Raw genomic sequence first — 19,887 nt, forward strand, 5'->3', positions numbered from 1 at the left:
GCCACCCATCAATCAGCCCCTAACCTGCCCCTTGCGGGCAATCTGATCACCCACCCACACCAATAGATCGCCCGCAGATCCGACATCAGATCACCACCCAAGCGCAGTGTTTACATCTATTCTCTCCTCTAAACACCCACTAATTACCCATCAATCACCCATCAATCACCCCCTATCACCACCTGTCACTGTTACCCATCAGATCAGACCCTAATCTGCCCCTTGCGGGCACCCAATCACCCGCCTACATTCTCAGATTGCCCTCAGACCCCCCCTTATCAATTCGCCAGGGCAATATTTACATCTGTCCTTCCCTGTAATAACCCACTGATCACCTGTCAATCACCTGTCAATCACCCATCAATCACCCCCTGTCACTGCCACCCATCAATCACACCCTGTCACTGCCACCCATCAATCAGCCCCTAACCTGCCCCTTGCGGGCAAACTGATCACCCACCCACACCAATAGATCGCCCGCAGATCCGACATCAGATCACCACCCAAGGGCAGTGTTTACATCTATTCTCTGCTCTAAACACCCACTAATTACCCATCAATCACCCATCAATCACCCCCTATCACCACCTGTCACTGTTACCCATCAGATCAGACCCTAATCTGCCCCTTGCGGGCACCCAATCACCCGCCTACACGCTCAGATTGCCCTCAGACCACCCCTTATCAATTCGCCAGTGCAATATTTACATCTGTTCTCCCCTGTAATAACCCACTGCTTACCTGTCAATCACCTGTCAATCACCTATCAATCACCCATCAATCACCCCCTGTCACTGCCACCCATCAATCACCCCCTGTCACTGCCACCCATCAATCACCCGCTGTCACTGCCACCCATCAATCAGCCCCTAACCTGCCCCTTGCGGGCAATCTGATCACCAACCCACACCAATAGATCGCCCGCAGATCCGACGTCCGATCACCTCCCAAGTGCAGTGTTTACATCTGTTCTCTACCCTAAACACCCACTAATTACCCATCAATCACCCCCTGTCACTGCTACTTATCAGATTAGACCCCTATCTGCCCCTAGGGCACTCAATCACCCGCCCACACCCTCAGAATGCCCTCAGACCCCAGCCCTGATCACCTCGCCAGTGCATTGCTTGCATCTATTCCCCCCTCTAATCACACCTTGAGACACCCATCAATCACCTCCTGTCACCCCCTAGCACACCTACCCATCAGATCAGGCCCTAATTTGCCCCGTGTGGGCTCCTGATCACTCGGCCAAACCCTCAGATCCCCCTCAGACCCCCTTCCAATCACCTCCCCAGTGCATTGATTGCATCTATTTTCCCCTCTAACCACCCCCTGAGACAGCCATCAATCACCTCCTGTCACCCCCCTAGCACTCCTATCCATCAGATCAGGCCCAATACAACCTGTCATCTAAAAGGCCACCCTGCTTATGACCGGTTCCACAAAATTCGCCCCCTCATAGACCACCTGTCATCAAAATTTGCAGATGCTTATACCCCTGAACAGTCATTTTGAGACATTTGGTTTCCAGACTACTCACGGTTTTGGGCCCGTAAAATGCCAGGGCGGTATAGGAACCCCACAAGTGACCCCATTTTAGAAAAAAAGACACCCCAAGGTATTCTGTTAGGTGTATGACGAGTTCATAGAAGATTTTATTTTTTGTCAAAAGTTAGCGGAAATTGATTTTTATTGTTTTTTTTTTACAAAGTGTCATTTTCACTAACTTGTGACAAAAAATAAAATCTTCTATGAACTCACCATACACCTAACGGAATACCTTGGGGTGTCTTCTTTCTAAAATGGGGTCACTTGTGGGGTTCCTATACTGCCCTGGCATTTTAGGGGCCCTAAATGGGAAAATTCACTTTTTGCACGATAGTTTGTAAACGTTATAACTTTTACCCAAACCAATAAATATACACTGAATGGGTTTTTTTTAATCAAAAACATGTTTGTCCACATTTTTCGCGCTGCATGTATACAGAAATTTTACTTTATTTGAAAAATGTCAGCACAGAAAGTTTTTTGCCAAAATTCTTTTTTTTTTTTTGATGAATATAATAAAAAGTAAAAATGGCAGGAGCAATCAAATAGCACCAAAAGAAAGCTTTATTAGTGACAAGAAAAGGAGCCAAAATTAATTTAGGTGGTAGGTTGTATGAGCGAGCAATAAACCGTGAAAGCTGCAGTGGTCTGAATGGAAAAAAAGTGGCCGGTCCTTAAGGGGGGTAAAGCCCACGGTCCTCAAGTGGTTAAAAAGGCTTAAAGTGGATATGAACTTTTACTCATTGCATAATTGTGTTCCTTTCCTATTGTTTATAGGGCATTCCTCAAGCCAAATACTTTTTTGTTTTTGTTTTAATACCCTAATTCTCTATAAACTAAACAAATCCTGCCCACAGTTTTCAGAGAGCCTTGGCAGTAGCAAGGGCTCATGGGAGCTCAGTCTGGGCAGGAGGAGGGTGAGGTGTTACTAGCCATTGATTTTAGAGGCAGAGGGGAGGAGGGAGGAGGGGGGATTAGTTTTTTTTTCACAGTTTGAGTGCTGATGATGCAGATAAGCTTGGCTGTGTGTAATGTTTACAAAAACATGGCTGCTGTCATTGTATCACAGGAAGAAATAATCATATTCTATTAAAGCTATATGCAGACAGATTTGCTGTTTAAACCATCTAAACTTTACATAAGATATATAAACAAGTTACTTGTTATAGTTAGTTTTTCATCTCGGATCTGCTTTAAAGGATACCACAGCTGAAAGGCTGTGGTAAAATAAATGCTGCAATGGGTAGGGAGTATAAAGCACTTACTTACCGCTTTCCTCGCTCCCTGCCGTCAGCCCCCGGTCTTCAGATGTATAAATGTCCCGATTTGTGCACTCCATTAACATAGATGTTATTGCATCTATGTACAAATGCCCAAGTGGATGTTTTGCAAAGCACTACTTTACAATGCCCTATTACTATTGTCCGCTTTGCACAACTACTACTGTCCGCTTTAACTAAGTAATTTGCATAATGCCCCAATACATGTGTCCGCTTTCCTCATCAACTTTAACTCCCCCCTAAGCTCCAAGTCCAAGCTCCCAGCGCAACTCCACTTAACAGTTCACGCTGCCTTTATAGTGGAGCCACTGGAGCGCACACGCTGGGCTGCAGGAGGCGGGGGAATGTCCGTACTTCTGCCGTCATGATGCGACGGCAGAAGCGAAGACTACAGGACATACTGTGCATGCGCGGCGCAGTATGTCCGGGTTAGAGATCAGGAGAGTTGCCAAGGCACCGGCAGCTATGGGAGAAGACCGGGGGCTGACGGCAGGGAACAAGGGAAACGGTAAGTAAGTGCTTTATATTCCCTACCCATTGCAGCATTTATTTTACCACAGCCTTTCAGCTGTGGTATCCTTTAACCATTTAACGGCAATCTAACGTATTAAAACGTCATGAACTAACCTGTTAAAGGCAACAAGACGTTTTAATACGTTGCGCGTTCCCGCTGCTGCTCCGCACATGTGCGCGCTGCTGCCGCCGCCGTTTCCATCGGGTTTCCGTGTTGAGCGACTGGGGAAGAGGACCGAGAGGTCCTCTACCCAATCGCAATGCCTGGAGTGAATGGACGTGACTGCGAACAGCGGCCGCATCCATTCATAAAACAGGAAGCCGTCACATTGTATTTAAATGTACAAAAAAAAAAAGTGAACATTTCTTAAGGCGGGAAAATGTTCACGAGCGCCATCTTGCGGCCAAAAAGTAAAATTACACCTACAGACACATACATACTTACACATTACTAATAAAAATATTAACTTGCATTACCAAAGGCCCCCCCAATTAAAAAAAAAATCAGTTAAAAAAAAATACATAAATAGTTGCCTTAGGGGCTCAGCTTCTTTAATCTATATTTTATGATGGGAAATTACTTTTACTTTACTACATAGGGGCTTGTAATTATGGACCAGACAAAAGAAAAACAAAACAGAAAAATAACACCTATATTTCAAAATAATATATTGTCGCCGTACATTGTGATAGGGACATCATTTAAATGTTTAATAATCGTGACAACTGGGCAAATAAAATGTGTCTGTTTTATCCACAGGAGAATGTTTAATTTTAAAACTATAGAGGTCAAAAACTGAGAAATAATAATTTTTTTTCCATTCTTTTCTTATTTTTCCCAGTAAAACAAATTTAGAATAAAATAATTCTTAGCAAAATGTACTACCCACAGAAAGCCTAATTGGTGGCGAAAAAACGAGGTATAGATCATTTTCTTGTGATAAGTAGTAATAATAGGGAATAAAAGGGAGGAGCACTGACAGGTGAAAATTGCTCTGGTCCGTAAAAACCCTTGAGGGTGAACTGGTTAAAGAGAATCTTAAGTCACATAAAAAAAAAGACCTGGGGCTTTTTCCAGCCCCCTAGATTCCTACTGTGCCCACAACATCCTCCTGATCTTTTCCAGGAAGCGGTGGCGACCACCGCAAAGCTTGGCTGTTTCTGCCATTCAGCAGCTACTGCGTATGTGTGGCCCCGACCGCACACACCCTGATTGTGCTCCCAAGGTGTGCATGGCCACCGACGGGCAGCAACAGCCCAGCTTTGCAGGGGGCACTGCCGCTGCCCGGAGGGATCAGGAGGACATGGTGGGCACAGTAGGAGTCCAGGGGGCTGGAAAAAGCCCCACGTAAGTTAAAGTCTTATTTTAATTTTAAGATTCCCTTTAAACATAAAACCTGGATTTGTGATCACCATAAGTATGAAACTTAACTCTATGTGGCATATCCGCATTCCCTTAACCCCCTTGGTGGTACGCAGTTTCTGAGGCTGCGTCCGCCGGGAGGTTTTTTGTCCCACCAAAATTTTTTTTAACGCTTTAGCTAGCATTTCGCTAGCTAAGCGTACAGTATGTCCAAAGTTGCTCCGGTCCCCCCCCCCCCATGCCCGCCGATCGCCAACGGCTATACGTACCTCGCCATAATCCCACGAAAAGCGCAGTTTCCTGATCGGCGTTGCTATGGCGACGATCGGGCGTCACGACGTCATCCGCAATCCCGATTGCCGTCATCGCGAAGCCTGGAGCCGATTGGGCGGCTGCGCCGGCGTGGGAACGCTGGGGGGGTACGTATACCGGAAGCTACTGCGGCCGATCGCGGGGGACCGGAGTAACTTTGAGCATACGCTTAGCTAGCCACCCACTAGCTAAAGCGTATAGCAACTTTAAAAAAGAAAAAATCGTCCTGGGGCCATGTGATCCTCCGCGGCGGCTACCCCATGTGTAGCACGGGGTTACCGCTAAGGAGGTTAAGCAAAAACTGTGTCCTGACAGACACTATTTTAACAATGATTTTTCACAACCAACAACCGTTTTTGCGATATCTTCTAGCATTGTTTAATGAAAATAACAGACTACCTGCGACAATCGTTTGTTTTGACAAACCGTCATGATCGATAACATCATTGATGATCACAGCAATCCCCATAAGAGCCTGCGCTACTTACTGCAATCATTTAAAGTCTCATTTGCACCCATCGATTGTTCCCGTGGTATGCTATTGAGGGAGATGGATTAGGGAACTGCTCGATCATCAAATCTATCGTCGCCACGAATCCCCCAATCCATCTTCTGGTGGGTATGAAGCTTAGAATAGACAGGCTGGATGACTTTGCAACATACATGGATCTTTTATTGCCTATTGCTGCTAATTGGCTGATAGCTAAGCTGATTATTGTTTGTGTTTACCTAAATTGTGAAATGATGTCAGGGTTTAGTAGACCTAAAGGTCCGTGCACACGCACTACCGCCGGCAACGACGGGTCCGTCAGACCCTCCTGCTGGGCGGACGCTCAGCCGACAGTAGTGTGTGTGTACACGCAGTCAGCAGACTGATAAGGCTGTTTCTGAACGATCCAAGCAGATCGATCAGAAACAGCCTTATCAGTCAGCCGACAGCGCATACACACGCACTACTGTTGGCTTAAGGTCCGCCCAGCGGGAGGGTCCGGCGGACCCGTCGTTGCCGGCGGTAGTGCGTGTGTATGCACCTTAAGCACTGATGAGGTATTTTACATTTCAAAGGAGGTAAGACTGTTTGACATGGTGTCAGATAGCTGAATAAGCCTACAGAGCTCTATATACGTCTCTGTATGTTACATTCCATTCACTTTTGTATGGTTTTGATCCAGTTCTATTTAATACCTAAAGAAGAAACGTAATGTTTCGAAAGCTGTGCAGTTAGTCATTAAAGGTAATCCATGAATCAACATTTGTTGATTTGATGTTGGCATTAAAGTGGGAAAAAGATTTACAAAACTCTTGAGAATACCTGGAGAAAAATATGGTAAATCTCTGCCAGAAGTTCCATGAACATCTTTCTCATAGAAGAGACCAGGTGGACAAGCACCCAAGTGGGGACAGACGTGTGCTTGAGTGGATAGACTCAATAGCCCTTAAAGCGAACCTTAAGTCAACTAAAAAAAATGAGATGAACTCACCTGGGACTTCCCTCAGCCCCCAGCAGACGATCGGTGCCCTCGCAGCTCCGCTCCGATGTCCCAGGACCCGCCGGCGACGACTTCCGGTTTCGCCGTCACCGGCCGACAGGCATGGGAACGCGAGTGATTGTTCGCGTTCCCAGCCTGTATATCGCCCCCTATGCTGCTATTGCGGCTAGGAGGCCGCAATAGCAGCATAGGGGGCGATATACAGGCTGGGAACGCGAACAATCACTCGCGTTCTCATGCCTGTCGGCCGGTGACGGCCAAACCGGAAGTGCTCGCCGGCGGGTCCTGGGACATCGGAGCGGAGCTGCGAGGGCACCGATCGGCTGCTGGGGGCTGAGGGAAGCCCCAGGTGAGTAAATCTCATTTTTTTAGTTGACTTAAGGTTCGCTTTAATGATTCAAACGAAGTTCAACACGAAGAATCCACAGCACAAGGTCAATGATGCATAGCTCTTTTATTGTTAAAATAACAAAAAGATAGCCATAACAGTGACAGATGCTGTTTCGAACAAGGTCCTTCCATCTTCCTGATAGAGAAATGTCTGAAATGGCTCCAGTGCGGACATCTTACGCCAGACAAGATTGCCAAAATCTTGTGGGTTTATCTGGTGGGGATGCCCAGACACCAATAAAATGTGGTACAAACTATGGTATACGATTTAGGCTATAGAATGTAGACTCGTACCTTCCTCTCTAAATGCATGTCTGAGTTTGGCCAACACAACCTTAACTTCAGGACAAAATAAACTTTTTTAAAATTTCTCACAACCGCTAGATTACATATAGCATGTAATTTGCTAAAAAAAATTTCCCTACAATGGTATCGTCATATGTTTCAACAAACACCTAACGCATATCACCTTGAACACGGTGGACATGTTTTACAAAATATGAGAGCCATGGCTTTTATTGAATAAGAACAGCCACTCACAAACTACCTCTAGCTTGCCTTAGGGTCACATGCTATTGGGTGGACTTGAAACCAAAAAATGTAATCCCTTACGTTCTTATAACATTCCAAGCATGTGGTCATCTGTACCTGATACAGGCAATTGGTCGCCACAGGACTGCCAATAATGTTTGATTTTATAACTTTTGTATGTGTAACTCTGATATATCTTTGACTTGTTTTTCTTGAACATACATTTTAAAAATGCTACTTGGCTCTCAGTTTTATATTAGATGGTACTATAAGGTTGCTAAAGCAGCGCAGCTTAATGACAGAAGCACGAGCTATGCTGCGGTAGTGCTGCTAGCGTGCGCTGGTAACTTATGCTCGCTCCTACTACTAACGGCCGCTCCACTGAACCCGCCCATAACAACGCGGGTCCAGTGACTTTAAAGCGAACCAGAGATGAAAATAAACTAATGAGATAAACAATTGGATCTGTCCTTCTACTCCTAAAAATGACTGTTTTAGATAGCTCAAGGTTTTATTTTATGAATAAACATTTACAAAGCACATTTAATTTATCATAGTCTCTGCTCAACTGCAGTGTCTCAAGAGTCCCAGAGTGAAAATACATGAGCTGTTTTTCTTTTCCTCTCACAGTAAAAGCCCAGGTATCTGCTTAGGAAAGTGTTTTATAGCTGCAATTTGTTATCAGTGAGCCCACTGAGTCCTGCCTGGAGAAAGTTCCATAGCTAATTATAAACTCTTTCAGGCAGAGAAACAAGAAAAGGAGCACAGCATGTATGTCTGTATGCTTGCCACTGTATATGCACATGTCTATTTCATCATGTCACATGTCATCTCTGGTACACTTTAATGGATGTGATCCCAGTGCTTTGATTGGCCTAGAAGGCTGCCTGCTACGTGACTCTGGAAGTTAGCATAATACTGTCCAGCAATACTAGAGTTAGTAGAGGTAGGTAGTACACTAACAGAATACCATCTTTGTCACAGAAAATGGATGCCATGACTTTTTTGGCCTATTTCTGGGTCTGGACCTTCTTGAGCTGTGGTGACCCACTGTGGCACAAACCCTTTGAGGGTTCCTTTGTTTCAGGCTCATAGATGTGGACAGGGCCGGCCCTAGACTATTTGCCGCCTGAGGCAAAAAAAAAATTTCCGCCGCCACCCCCCCCCCTCGCCTGGGGCGCGCTCTGGGGGGCCGCCGAGCTGGAGGGGTAGCTGGCAGGACGGGGGTATTGGGCCTAGCGGCGGGGAGGGGGTCGTACCCCCCCTCCCTCGCCTGGGTCCCCCGTGCTCCGCTCCCCTCCAGCCTTAAATTCAAGCAGCCGCTATGTGTAAGACGCACGGGCGGGGAGGACTCACCTCTTCCCAGCGTGCGCTCCACTGACATCACTTCCTGCAACGCTGCAGGAAGTGACGTCAGTGGAACGCACGCTTGGAATGAGGAAGAGGTGAGTCCTACCCGCCCGTGCCTCTTACACATAGCGGCTGCTTGTATTTAAGGCTGGAGGGGAGCGGAGCACGGGGGACCCAGGGAGGGGGGGTCCGACCCCCCTCCCCGCCGCTAGGCCCAATACCCCCGTCCTGCCAGCTACCCCTCCAGCTCGGCGGCCGGCTCCCCGCACCCACGGACGGGCGGGTGCCGCCCCTGGAATTTTGCCGCCTGAGGCAAAAGTTTCACCCCGCCTCATGAGCGGGCCGGCCCTGTGGAACCAGGTTTCATCCTCAGTCACTAACTTAGCCAAAAAATCCTGTGCAGCTTCAAAATGGGCCAAAACGGCTTTGGACGAGTTACACTTCCCACAGACATCTGGTGATCACTTTTGGCAGCATATACTAAAAGTCTGGACACAAATATGAATGCAATTGTGCTTTTAATTAAATGTGCTATATACATATGAGTAAAAACAAATGATAAACTTTCCCACAAAAACAAAGCAAATAGTCCACAGACTAGCTAACTATATACATTAAATACAATATCACAATACTCAGATAATCGCGGTGCAGGATCAGGTAACAGGAGCAAGGTAAGGAAACAAGCCAAAGTCATATATCAACAGATGAAGATGAGTAAGTACAAAGCAAAGTACAGGGATGTGGACCAGCAACAGAAGCCAAGCTAACTGAAGTTCTGGCCATATTGCAAGGGGTGTGATGGTATTAAATAGGATGTCCAGGTGACTGACTGCAAGGAAACATCTGTTGATCAGAGACAGATGTCCAACTAAGAAACTCTATCCTGTGGTGCAACTGGGAAGTGCAGATACGTTGTAACGATATCAGAGCCGCCTGCTGGTGAATAGTAGTAACAATAAGCATGTAAAGCAGGGCTGTCAAACTCAATTACAAAGTGGGCCGAAATTGAGCTCTGGGACCAAGTCGGGGGCCAACCTCATTGTCTAGTGGCCACCTATCTCCCTTATTAAGTTCCCTGGTGTCTAATAGCCCTCCTCCATCCCCTATACAGTTCCCGGATGTTTAGTGGTCCTCCTTCCCTCATCTATATAATTGCCTGATGTTTAGTGGTACTCCCTCCCCATACAGTTTCCTGGTGTCTAATGACCCCCCCCTTCCCTATACAGTTCCCAGGTGTCTAGTGGCCCCCTCCCTCTCCAATACAGTTCCCTGGCATCTAGTGCTTTACCCCTCCCATATGGCTTACCTGGTGATCTAGGGCTTACTCTCCAATATAGCTCCAATATAGTTTCTCTGGTGGTCTAGAGTTGGCCAAACATAATGTAAAGTGGGGAAACCACCAAATCTGATGGCTCCGGGGGCCAGATTTGGTCCACGGCCAGAGTTTGACATGTATGATGTAAAGCATGGTAGATCAGTGTTTATAACAGTATGCTTCAGCGTGTTCTTCCTTCTGATCACTTTATAAACATTTTGGCACCCCCTTTGATAAAAGCTTGTTCATTTTTTGTTTTTTGATGTTCACCGGTCCTCAATAATCAGCTGATGGAGGACATCGCAGGTTGCTAGGTCAGTTGAGGTTGGGGGCTGTTGGGCGGGGCGCATCGTTAACGTGTTAATGTGCTGAAGACATGGGAGCCACCAGGTAACAAGGCAATTAAAGCGGATCCGAGATGAAAAACTAACTATAACAAGTAACTTGTCTATATATCTTATCTAAAGTTTAGATAGTTTACACAGCAAATCTAGCTGCAAACAGCTTCAATAGAATTTGATTGTTTCTTCCTGTGATACGACAGCAGCCATGTTGTTTGTAAACATTACACACAGGCAAGCTTATCTGCATCTTCAACACTCAGCCTGTGAAAAAAACCTAATTCCCTCTCCTCCCAGGGCTGTGGAGTCGGAGTCAGAGTCGTGGAGTCGGAGTAATTTTGGATGCCTGGAGTCGGAGTCAGGGAAAAATGCACCGAGTCCGACTCCTAATGAACTTTAACTGTAATTAAAATTGAAAATATGATAAAATGTTCTATTTCTCAGATAATAGTCATCATAAATAATTTATACATACAGTAATAGCTGTGTTTATTTCACAAAAATGAAATAAACCAATTAAAATTAGTTACTTGTGCTGCTTCAATAAAGCAGTCCCCGTATTTTTAAAGTCAGATATACACATCTGATTGTGACTGTATATATGATGTGTACACAGGAATCTCTTATATATATATACTAAATAACATCTATGCTGTAAGTATAAAGCCTGATGTGTAGCTGTGTCACTAATAGAGATGGTCAATGAGATGCAAATAATTCTGCGTTGATTCTGATTTATGCAAATGTAATGCTCATGAAATCAAATAATTTGATATGTTGTTAAAATTTGGTTTGGTAACTACGAATTAAATGGTATCTGAGAAGGATGAAAAGAAAAGTTTTATACATACCTGGGGCTTCTTCCAGCCCCCTTCAGGCTAATCAGTCCCTCGCTGTCCTCTTCCACCACATGGATCTTCTGCTATGAGTCCTGGTAATTCAGCCAGTCAGCGCAGTCCGGCCGCATGCCGCTTCCACAGCCAGGAGCGTTCTGCACCTGCGCAATAGTGCTGCGCAGGTGTAGTACGCTCCCGGCGGCGGAGTGTGTGCATGTGCACTACGCCAGACTGGCTCAAGTACCTGGACTCATAGCAGAAGACTCATAGCAGAAGATCCAGGTGGCGGAGGAGGACAGCGAGGGACTGATTAGCCTAAAGGGGGCTGGAGGAAGCCCCAGGTATGTATAAAACTTTAATTTCATCTCTCTCAGGTTTATGTTGTTACACAGTAGTACTATACTCTACATATGTACTCCCCACAGAGCTGCAGGGAATCCACTGAGAATGTTGTACACATTGAACACAGAGGTGCTGTCTATCACCCATAAACCTGGTTCAGATTGTACATGAAGAATGTGTAATAGAGGAAGAATCCCCTTACTCCCCTGCAGAGTACCTGCACATCACTCTTACATGTACCCACAGTTACATTGCCTAGGGCCTGACAGATGTTCTTTGTTCCGGCCTGTACCTTTTACAAGTACTCTTACCAAGGACTAGTTTTAGTCTGACTAAAGGGAATAAATATGGCAGTCTCCATATCCTTCTCACTTCAGTTGTCTTTTAAAATTCCTAAACGCTGGCAGTTAAGAGACGAATTTCATGTTGCATACTTTCAATCAACAAGATTGTAATATGCAAATTAGAGGAGTCGGAGTCGGTGGAATCCTAAACTGAGGAGTCAGAGTCCGTGGACTTTTGTACCGACTCCACAGCCCTGCCTCCTCCCCTCTGCCTCTGAAATCTCTGGCTAGCAATACCTCCCCCTCCTCCTGCCCAGACTGAGCTCCCATGAGCCCTTGCTACTGTCTGAAAATGCCAAGGCTCTCTAAAAAAACTGTGGGCGACGCTTGTTTAGTTTATAAGGAATTAGAGTATTAAAACAAAAACAAAAAAGTATTTGGCTTGAGGAATTCCCTATAAACAATAGGAAAGGAACACAATTATGCAATGAATAAAAGTTAATCTCAGATCCACTTTAACCCTTTTCCAACCACAGTTTGTTTTCCCCTTAAAGCAGTAGGATCAGCCATACTATGCCAGCTAAAAAAAACACATATATAAGTAAATAAATACTTGATCTACTTACATAACACATGTATTATACTGTCCACTTTTTGATTTCAGTGAATGTTATATAGTAAATTACGAGAATTCTGTTCCTGGTTGGGGCCATGTCTTTTGCCCACAGTTGAGGCTAACTCGTGATGTCATTTCTGCCCTTTACTTTCTTGTCTCCTCCAATCCCTGAGTCGCCTCAGCCTTGCTTGTAAACACAAGTGAGTACAGGATTAGGTTTCAGATAAGACGCTGGCAGGGAAAAAAAGGGAAGAGGAGGAATAGATTATAGATAAAAAGAACCCCCAGCATGCAATTCTTTGGCACGACTACTAAAGGGCCAGTGTTCCTTAAGTATGTGATAACTCCAAATCATAACAGCAGAAAAAGTTTTGAAAGTTTTGAATGCAGGATTAGCATCTTTATCACTTAATACACTCAGACCACTTGTTGGTGAAATTTGATTTTTATGGTGACGATACCGCTTTAAAAAAAAAAAAAAAAAGATTTTCACATTATGCTCCTCCCATTAATTCGCCATTAACTTTATTGTTACTTATCACACAGAAATGGTCTATATATTGTTTTTTTCACCACAAATTATGCTTTCTTTGGAGGGTAGTTTTTTCTAAGAATTATTTTATTTTATATGCATTTTAAAAGGAATAACAAGAAAAAAAATAAAAAAATATATTATTTTTAAGTGTTTTATTTTAGTAACTATAGGGTAAGGGTATAAGGGATTAAAATGTAATAAAAAAATATTTATTTCTATATATAAAATGTGTTAGAGGGATTATGTGTGTGTGTTTGCTTGCATTTTACTTTTTGGCCACAAGATACGGTAAACAGTACTCGGAAGTAGTTAATGTATCTGTTTGTGGGAATGAAATGCCGGTGTCAGTGTGATGACGGCTTTTCATTCATCGCGGGCACTGCGATCGGGATGGGAACAAGCTGTTCCCGGTCCCCGATCACCTCATTGGCGGAAATGAGATGGAAACAAACGGCGGTGGTGCAGCGATCAGCAGTGGCGAGATAAACAATGTGGGTACCTGTATTTACGCCCCTGGTCGTGAAGGGGGGACATTATAGACGATACAGCGGTTGGCAACACGTTAAACAGGTCATACACTACATAGTGATTGCCCATTAAGGTAAACAAATTCCTGAATGCACACAAGAAAAGAACAGCCTTTCCTGATCAATGTTGTATACATTTTTTGGGCAACATTTTTCCAAAAAGGGCTATGTTTTTCATAGATATTTGTTTAATTTTTCTTAAGTTGAACATTTAACCACCATTTAACCACTTCACCGCTGAGAGGTTTAATAACTTTATCCAATAACTTTATCACTACTTATCACAATGAAACGATTTATATCTTGTTTCTTTCACCACCAATTAGGCTTTCTTAGGGTGGTTATTATGCTAAGAATTATTTTATTCTAAATGGATTTTAACGGGAATAATAAGAAAAAAAATGGAAAATTTCATTATTTCTCAGTTTTTAGCCATTATAGTTTTAAAATAAAATGTTCTACTGTGGATAAAACCCACACATTTTATTTATTATTTATGTATTTTTTTATGCAAACGTTAATTGGGAGTAACTATGGGAGAGTGTGAGAGGTAAGAGGTTTATTTTAGATGTAAGTGTAGGGTTTTTTTATTTAAAAAAAATGTGTGTAACTGTAAGTTTACTATTTGGCCACAAGATTTCCTCAATATTTTCCTGTTAGCGTACTAATAGTACGTTAACAAGCGTGGGTGCGTGCACATGAGCACGGACAGCGGCAGTCACGGCAGAGATGCGTATATCTACGCCCTGGGCGCTGAGATAAAATCTGCTGGGGAATAGATATACTGTACTGGGACGCACAACTAATTTATGATGCATTGACGAAACTGCACAGTGTATGCCTTCCTTAGTTTAATTGTTTAGCTGGCTAGGACCATTAAGTAAATCAGCAAATTAATTTATCAACTATGTTTGTCCCAATTGCAAGGTATGTATGATTCTGATCTATAAGAATGAGTTTAACAGTTTAAAGAGTCAAGTTTTTTTTGCTTATTTCCTGAGGAGAATGATCTCAAGTTGCATTCCGGTATGTGGCAAAAGTATGTGAACTTTTGCTTTCAGTAACTGCAGTGCCCCCTTAGGCAACAATAAATGTAACAAACCATTGACTGTAACTGTAGAAAGGTCCTGCACCCTGTACTTTGGCTTTTTTTATCCTATTTTTAGCCTATTCCTCCTAACTGCTTCAGGTCCTTCTTCAAGTTCAGGACTTTAACACAACAACTGCAAAAGATTTAACTTGTTTCTGCTTGAACCATTCTTTGGTACTTTGACTTTTGTGTTGAAGTTGTTGTCTTACTGCATGAACACTCAGTCTCATATGCTTCAGTTCACTAACTGATAATCAATTCTTCATACATATTAAGTATCAGATTACAATTCCGGATTCATAGTTAATTCACAGTTCCTTCAGTGATGGTAAGCTGCCCAAGCCCAGAGGCAGCAAAGCAAACCCACCACCATGTTTCACAGGTGATAGAAGGTTCTTATGCTGAAATGCAATATTTCCCTTTCACTGAACATAACACTTTCCATTCAAGCCATCATGGCTTATTCACATGATCATAGGCAAACTACAGTATAGACCGGTGTCAATGTTTATTTTGCATCACTGCCATGAAGACTCAACATCTTCAGCCTTCTCTTGATGGTCTAGTTTTTGTTATAGTGAAATGTAAACAGCAACATTACTCATGGACAGTAACATTTCCCAAATAAAAGGGATCTTTACTTCCTTTAATGTTAGTTTGGAGAGCATTCCTATGCTAACCTTAACAATCATTACTATTATGAAAAGAAAGGATCAGTTTAATAGATCTGGAGGGAAAAAACTCTCTTGGTTTATTGTTTCAAAAACTCTCAACTCTAATGTCATGAACTGTAGCATATAGCAATCATCTTTTCTTGGTTGCAAAATTCACTACTGAGTTCCAAGCTTCCTCTATAACAAATGTCAGCAGAAGAATTGTTTGCCATGGGATTCACAAATTGGTTTTCTATGCCAAGCAGCTGCACGCAGTGCTAAGATCAGCAATAGCAATGCCAAGCATTGGCTGAAATGGCATAAATCACATCACCTCTGGACACTGTTGTAGTGAAAGAGCATTCTCTAAAGTGATGAGTCACACATCACCATCTGATGGAGGAATGTGGCTTGGCAGATGCCTGGAGAATGCCTTCTGCCTACAAGTACAGTGAGCATTGTAAAGTTTGGTAGTGAAGGAATTATAGTCTAGGGCATGGTTTGAGCTATGTCCCTTAATTCCCATGAAGGAATATCTTAATACTATAGTTTTTGATGACATTGCATAAAATAGTCTGCTTTCAGCTTTTTAGTAAAACTGTAGTTGTTTAACAAGGAAAATCTGAAAAGCTGATTGAGATCCAGAGCTGATAGTCCAACACTGACCTCACCGATGCTCTATATCAGGGCTTTTCAACCTTTCCACTAATTGTACCACTTTTATTGCCTGAAAACTTTCAAGTACCACCAGTGTGCCAGCACAGTAGATTGGATGCGATAGGGCTTGGCTGTTTCTGCTGGAGCCTGAATGGAGAGCAGCTACTGTGCATGCGCACACACCGATAAGGAGAACTATGGGGCTCCCAGCACTGGATCCCATCTGCTGAGGAGGAAGGGGGAAACCTCTTTAGGATACAAAGGCCTCCCCTTCCCTGAGGTAAGTACCCCCCGGGGCACTTTTTTCTTACAAGGTACACTTTAAGAAAAAAAGGCATGTGTGAGGGGAAAAGTAGGAGGCATTGGTGGGGAAAAAAATACAATTAGATTGCTAGCCTCCATATTGTCAGTATTGGCAATCTAGAGGTATATTGCCAATATAGGTAGCCATACAAGTTCCACCCCCCCCCCCCCCACGCGCTTAATTATACGTAGCCTGGCCCCACTACTATAGAGCTGAGAGCTAGGCAGTGACTCACCACAAAGTTCGGATCCCCCCTTGCTCACTCCTTGCTGTGCTGCCCTGCGGAATAGTTCATACCTCAGATCATTGGTAAGCCAGCCGCAGTGAAGAGACAGCCAGCCGCAGTGAAGAGACAGCCAGGCAAGCGATGCACATTGACGGCGTGTATACTTCAAATGAGCAGTGATGTCACTTTCTGTATCTGCGCCATCACTGTGCACCGTTGGCCTGGCTGTCTCCTCCACACTAATCTGAGGTCTGAAGTATGCTGCAGAGCAGCACAGCAAGGAGCGAGGGAGGGGGAGCCAAACTTTGTGGAGGCAGGACAGGACCAGGACAAGTGGCAGGTGGACAAAAAAGTGGCAGGCAAATCTGGTGTGTACCACCTGGCCAACAGCAAAGTACCACCGGTGGCAAGCGTACCACAGGTGCAAAGCCCTGGTCTAGAGAGATTAGCCTGTCTAATTAGGCCTTATCAACAAGTAAACAGCAAGTGTAAATTAGGGCTGTCAGGTGATCCACTCTATGCCGTAGTTTGGGCTAATATGTAAACACAGGAGGTTAACCCTTTTGTGTTCCTAGGACACCAGAAAGTAAACACTGCAGGGTTTTTGTAAGATTTCTGTAAGTTGCAAGAAATAAATGTTTTTCTTTAAAGTTATGATGCTGTTGCTTATCTCCTTAGAGCAGAGAGGAAGCTCTCAGTTTAGGTCCCCTTCAAAAGCTGACAGAACCAACAGGTTTTGGACTAGTCCATCTCCTCACGATGGAGTCTCAGGGTTTCCCTTTGTTTTCAAAAGCATTTGCTGAACGGCCATTGTTAAGTCTGACTGCCAAAATAGTGTGCGAGTAGGGATGCTGGCTGGTCCTATTTTGGCAGATAGACTTAGCAACTGCCATTTAGGAAAATATTTTAAAAAACAAAGAAAACCCTTTGTATCCCCAATGAGGAACTCGACTAGTCCAAAACATGTTGGTTATGAAAGATTTTAACTGCTTACTTTTTCACTATAGTGGTCCTTTAAAATGGTAATTTGATAACAACCGGGAAGGTCAGGATGTACTGCTGCATTGCTGTGCTTAGTTCAGTAATATCTCAGACTCTCATGTGCTGTGCTGTGTTCTGACAATAAACTGCTGTATGCATCTCTGTGATAACTAGTGATGGGCCGAACAGTTCGCCTGGCGAACCTCTCTGGGCCTCTTACTACTTCCGGGTCGCAAGGACCCGGAGTAGTACGCCTGCGCTGCCCGGCGGAGCGCATCCTAGATCGCGCTCCTGTTGCCGGGCACTCTCTGCGCATGAGCGTGACGTCACGCTCATGCGCAGAGAGTGCCCGGCAACAGGAGCGCGATCTAGGACGCTCTCCGCCGGGCAGCGCAGGCGTACTACTCCGGGTCATTGCGACCCGGAAGTAGTAAGAGGCCCATGGATTTAGAGATGTTTGCCGGCGAAAGGTTCGGGAACCGTTCGCCACATCTCTAGTGATAACACAGTGCTGTCTCATTTCAATTAATACTGCCATGCAGAGCAAAACACGTGCCATACATTTTTGTAAAGAGAAGTAAATGGTTGGCTCTCCAAAAAATTGGTACAGACAGATCTGTAATTCATTCTGTAATTAAGATGATCCAAAATTCCAAAGCAACAAAGTACCTCTTTATCAAGAAAAAAACAGTGCAAGTTAATCTGAAAAACAACTCAGCAACAATAAATCACCATAATGCACAATAAACAAATACATTTGAAGTAGCCCAAGAAAAAGAGGGTTACCATCGTGGAGGAACACCAGTACCAAACACTAAGGTAGAGAATGTGTGGACAAGTTTCAAAGGTGGCTAAAAGTGCTGCTAGCCTGGAAAGAGAACCGCTATGAAAGTTGAAGACTCTAAATGGGTCATTAGACTGGGAGCAAGATAAGAAGATAAAACGCCAACATACCGTATTTTCCGCCGTATAAGAGGCACTTTTTCTCCTCCAAAAATGAGGAGAAAAAGTCCCTTATACGGCAAATGCAGGGAATCCCCGACTTACGAACACCCGCCGATACGAACCGCCGCTACGTCGGGGATTCGCTGCATGTAACTACCTGCTGTGTGGTCTGCTTTCTGTGTGGATTGTGCTGCCCCTATGTGTTCCTGATTCCCCCCGTGTGGTCCGCTGACTCGCGCCCCTGCCTGCTTGTGTCCGCTCCCGCAAATGCAATGCGTGTCATCAGCAAAAGCCATCACTAGAGCGATGAGACAGGAGACCACAGGGCTGCGATCCTGGGAGCCGCTGATACAGTAAGAATGCGGCGGCTATTTGGATATCGGGGGCAGCGTACACGCAAGCGGGGAGGGTGGCAGAAACAAGCGGGGGGCTAGAGCATAATTGCGGGGAGGGTGGCTGAAACGAGCGGGGCTAGAGCATAATTGCGGGGAGGGTGGCAGAAACGAGCGGGGGGCTAGAGCATAATTGCGGGGAGGGTAGAGCACATTTGCGGGAGCAGACACAAGCAGGCAGGGGCGCGAGTCAGCGGACCACACGGGGGGAGCCAGGAACACATAGGGGCAGCACAATCCTACAAGCCCCTACAGAAATGACACAGAAAGCAGACCACACAGGTTAACGGGGACACATGAGGGACAGCTATGGACGCATGGGGGGCACCTGAGGACACATGGGGGACAGCTATGGACACATGGGGGGCACCTGAGGACACATGGGGGCACCTGAGGACACATGGGGGACAGCTAGGGACACATGGGGGTCAGCTAGGGACACATGGGGACAGCTAGCATGGGGGACAGCTAGGGACACATGGGGGACAGCTAGGGACACATGGGGGACAGCTAGCATGGAGGACAGCTAGGGACACATGGAGGACAGCAAGGGAAACATGGGGGACACCTAAGGACACGAGGACCACATTGGGGACACCTAAGGACACAGGGGGACCACACTGGGGACCCCTGGGAACACCTGAGGGACACCTGAGGTCACATGGAGGACATTAATTGGGGGAGAAAATCTACAAGACGCTCCAGTATATAGACCCACCAGGTTTAGTACACATTTTTTTCCCTGGTTTTTGCCCTCTAAACCTGGGTGCGTCTTATATTCCAGAGCGTCTTATACGGCGCAATATACGGTAGGCTTTTTCCTCCACTCCCTCTCTACAGTTATCCATATAATAATTCCTTTTTTTGTATAGCGCTTTTCTCCTGTCGGACTCAAATCGCTTGCGAGGCAGCCACTACAGCGCACTCAGTAGGCAGTAGCAGTGTTAGAGTGTCTTGCCCAAAGAACTCCTTAAGGAATAGGTGTTGGCTTACTGAAGAGCAAGAGCCAAGATTTGAACCCAGGTCTCCTACGTCAGAGGCAGAGCCCTTAACCATTGCA

The 19,887-nt window shown here is 44.9% G+C and overlaps 1 protein-coding gene across 9 annotated transcripts in view; it reads right to left on the reverse strand.

Moving 5' to 3' along the window:
* DNM3 (dynamin 3) overlaps window positions 1–19,887 on the reverse strand; it is a 629,085-nt gene that overhangs the window by 142,146 nt on the left and 467,052 nt on the right. Inside the window, exon 22 of one of the 9 annotated variants that reach the window (XM_068239891.1) lies at window positions 12,677–12,748. The exons of the other annotated variants lie outside the window; for them this stretch is intronic. Within the exon in view, the coding sequence (XP_068095992.1) occupies window positions 12,730–12,748 (19 nt within the window). The 3' untranslated portion in view covers window positions 12,677–12,729. Of the gene's footprint in view, window positions 1–12,676; window positions 12,749–19,887 lie in introns of those variants that run through there. 9 annotated transcript variants of the gene reach the window in all.

The sequence above is a fragment of the Hyperolius riggenbachi genome, chromosome 6, assembly GCF_040937935.1.
Source record: "Hyperolius riggenbachi isolate aHypRig1 chromosome 6, aHypRig1.pri, whole genome shotgun sequence".
NCBI lineage: Eukaryota > Metazoa > Chordata > Amphibia > Anura > Hyperoliidae > Hyperolius > Hyperolius riggenbachi.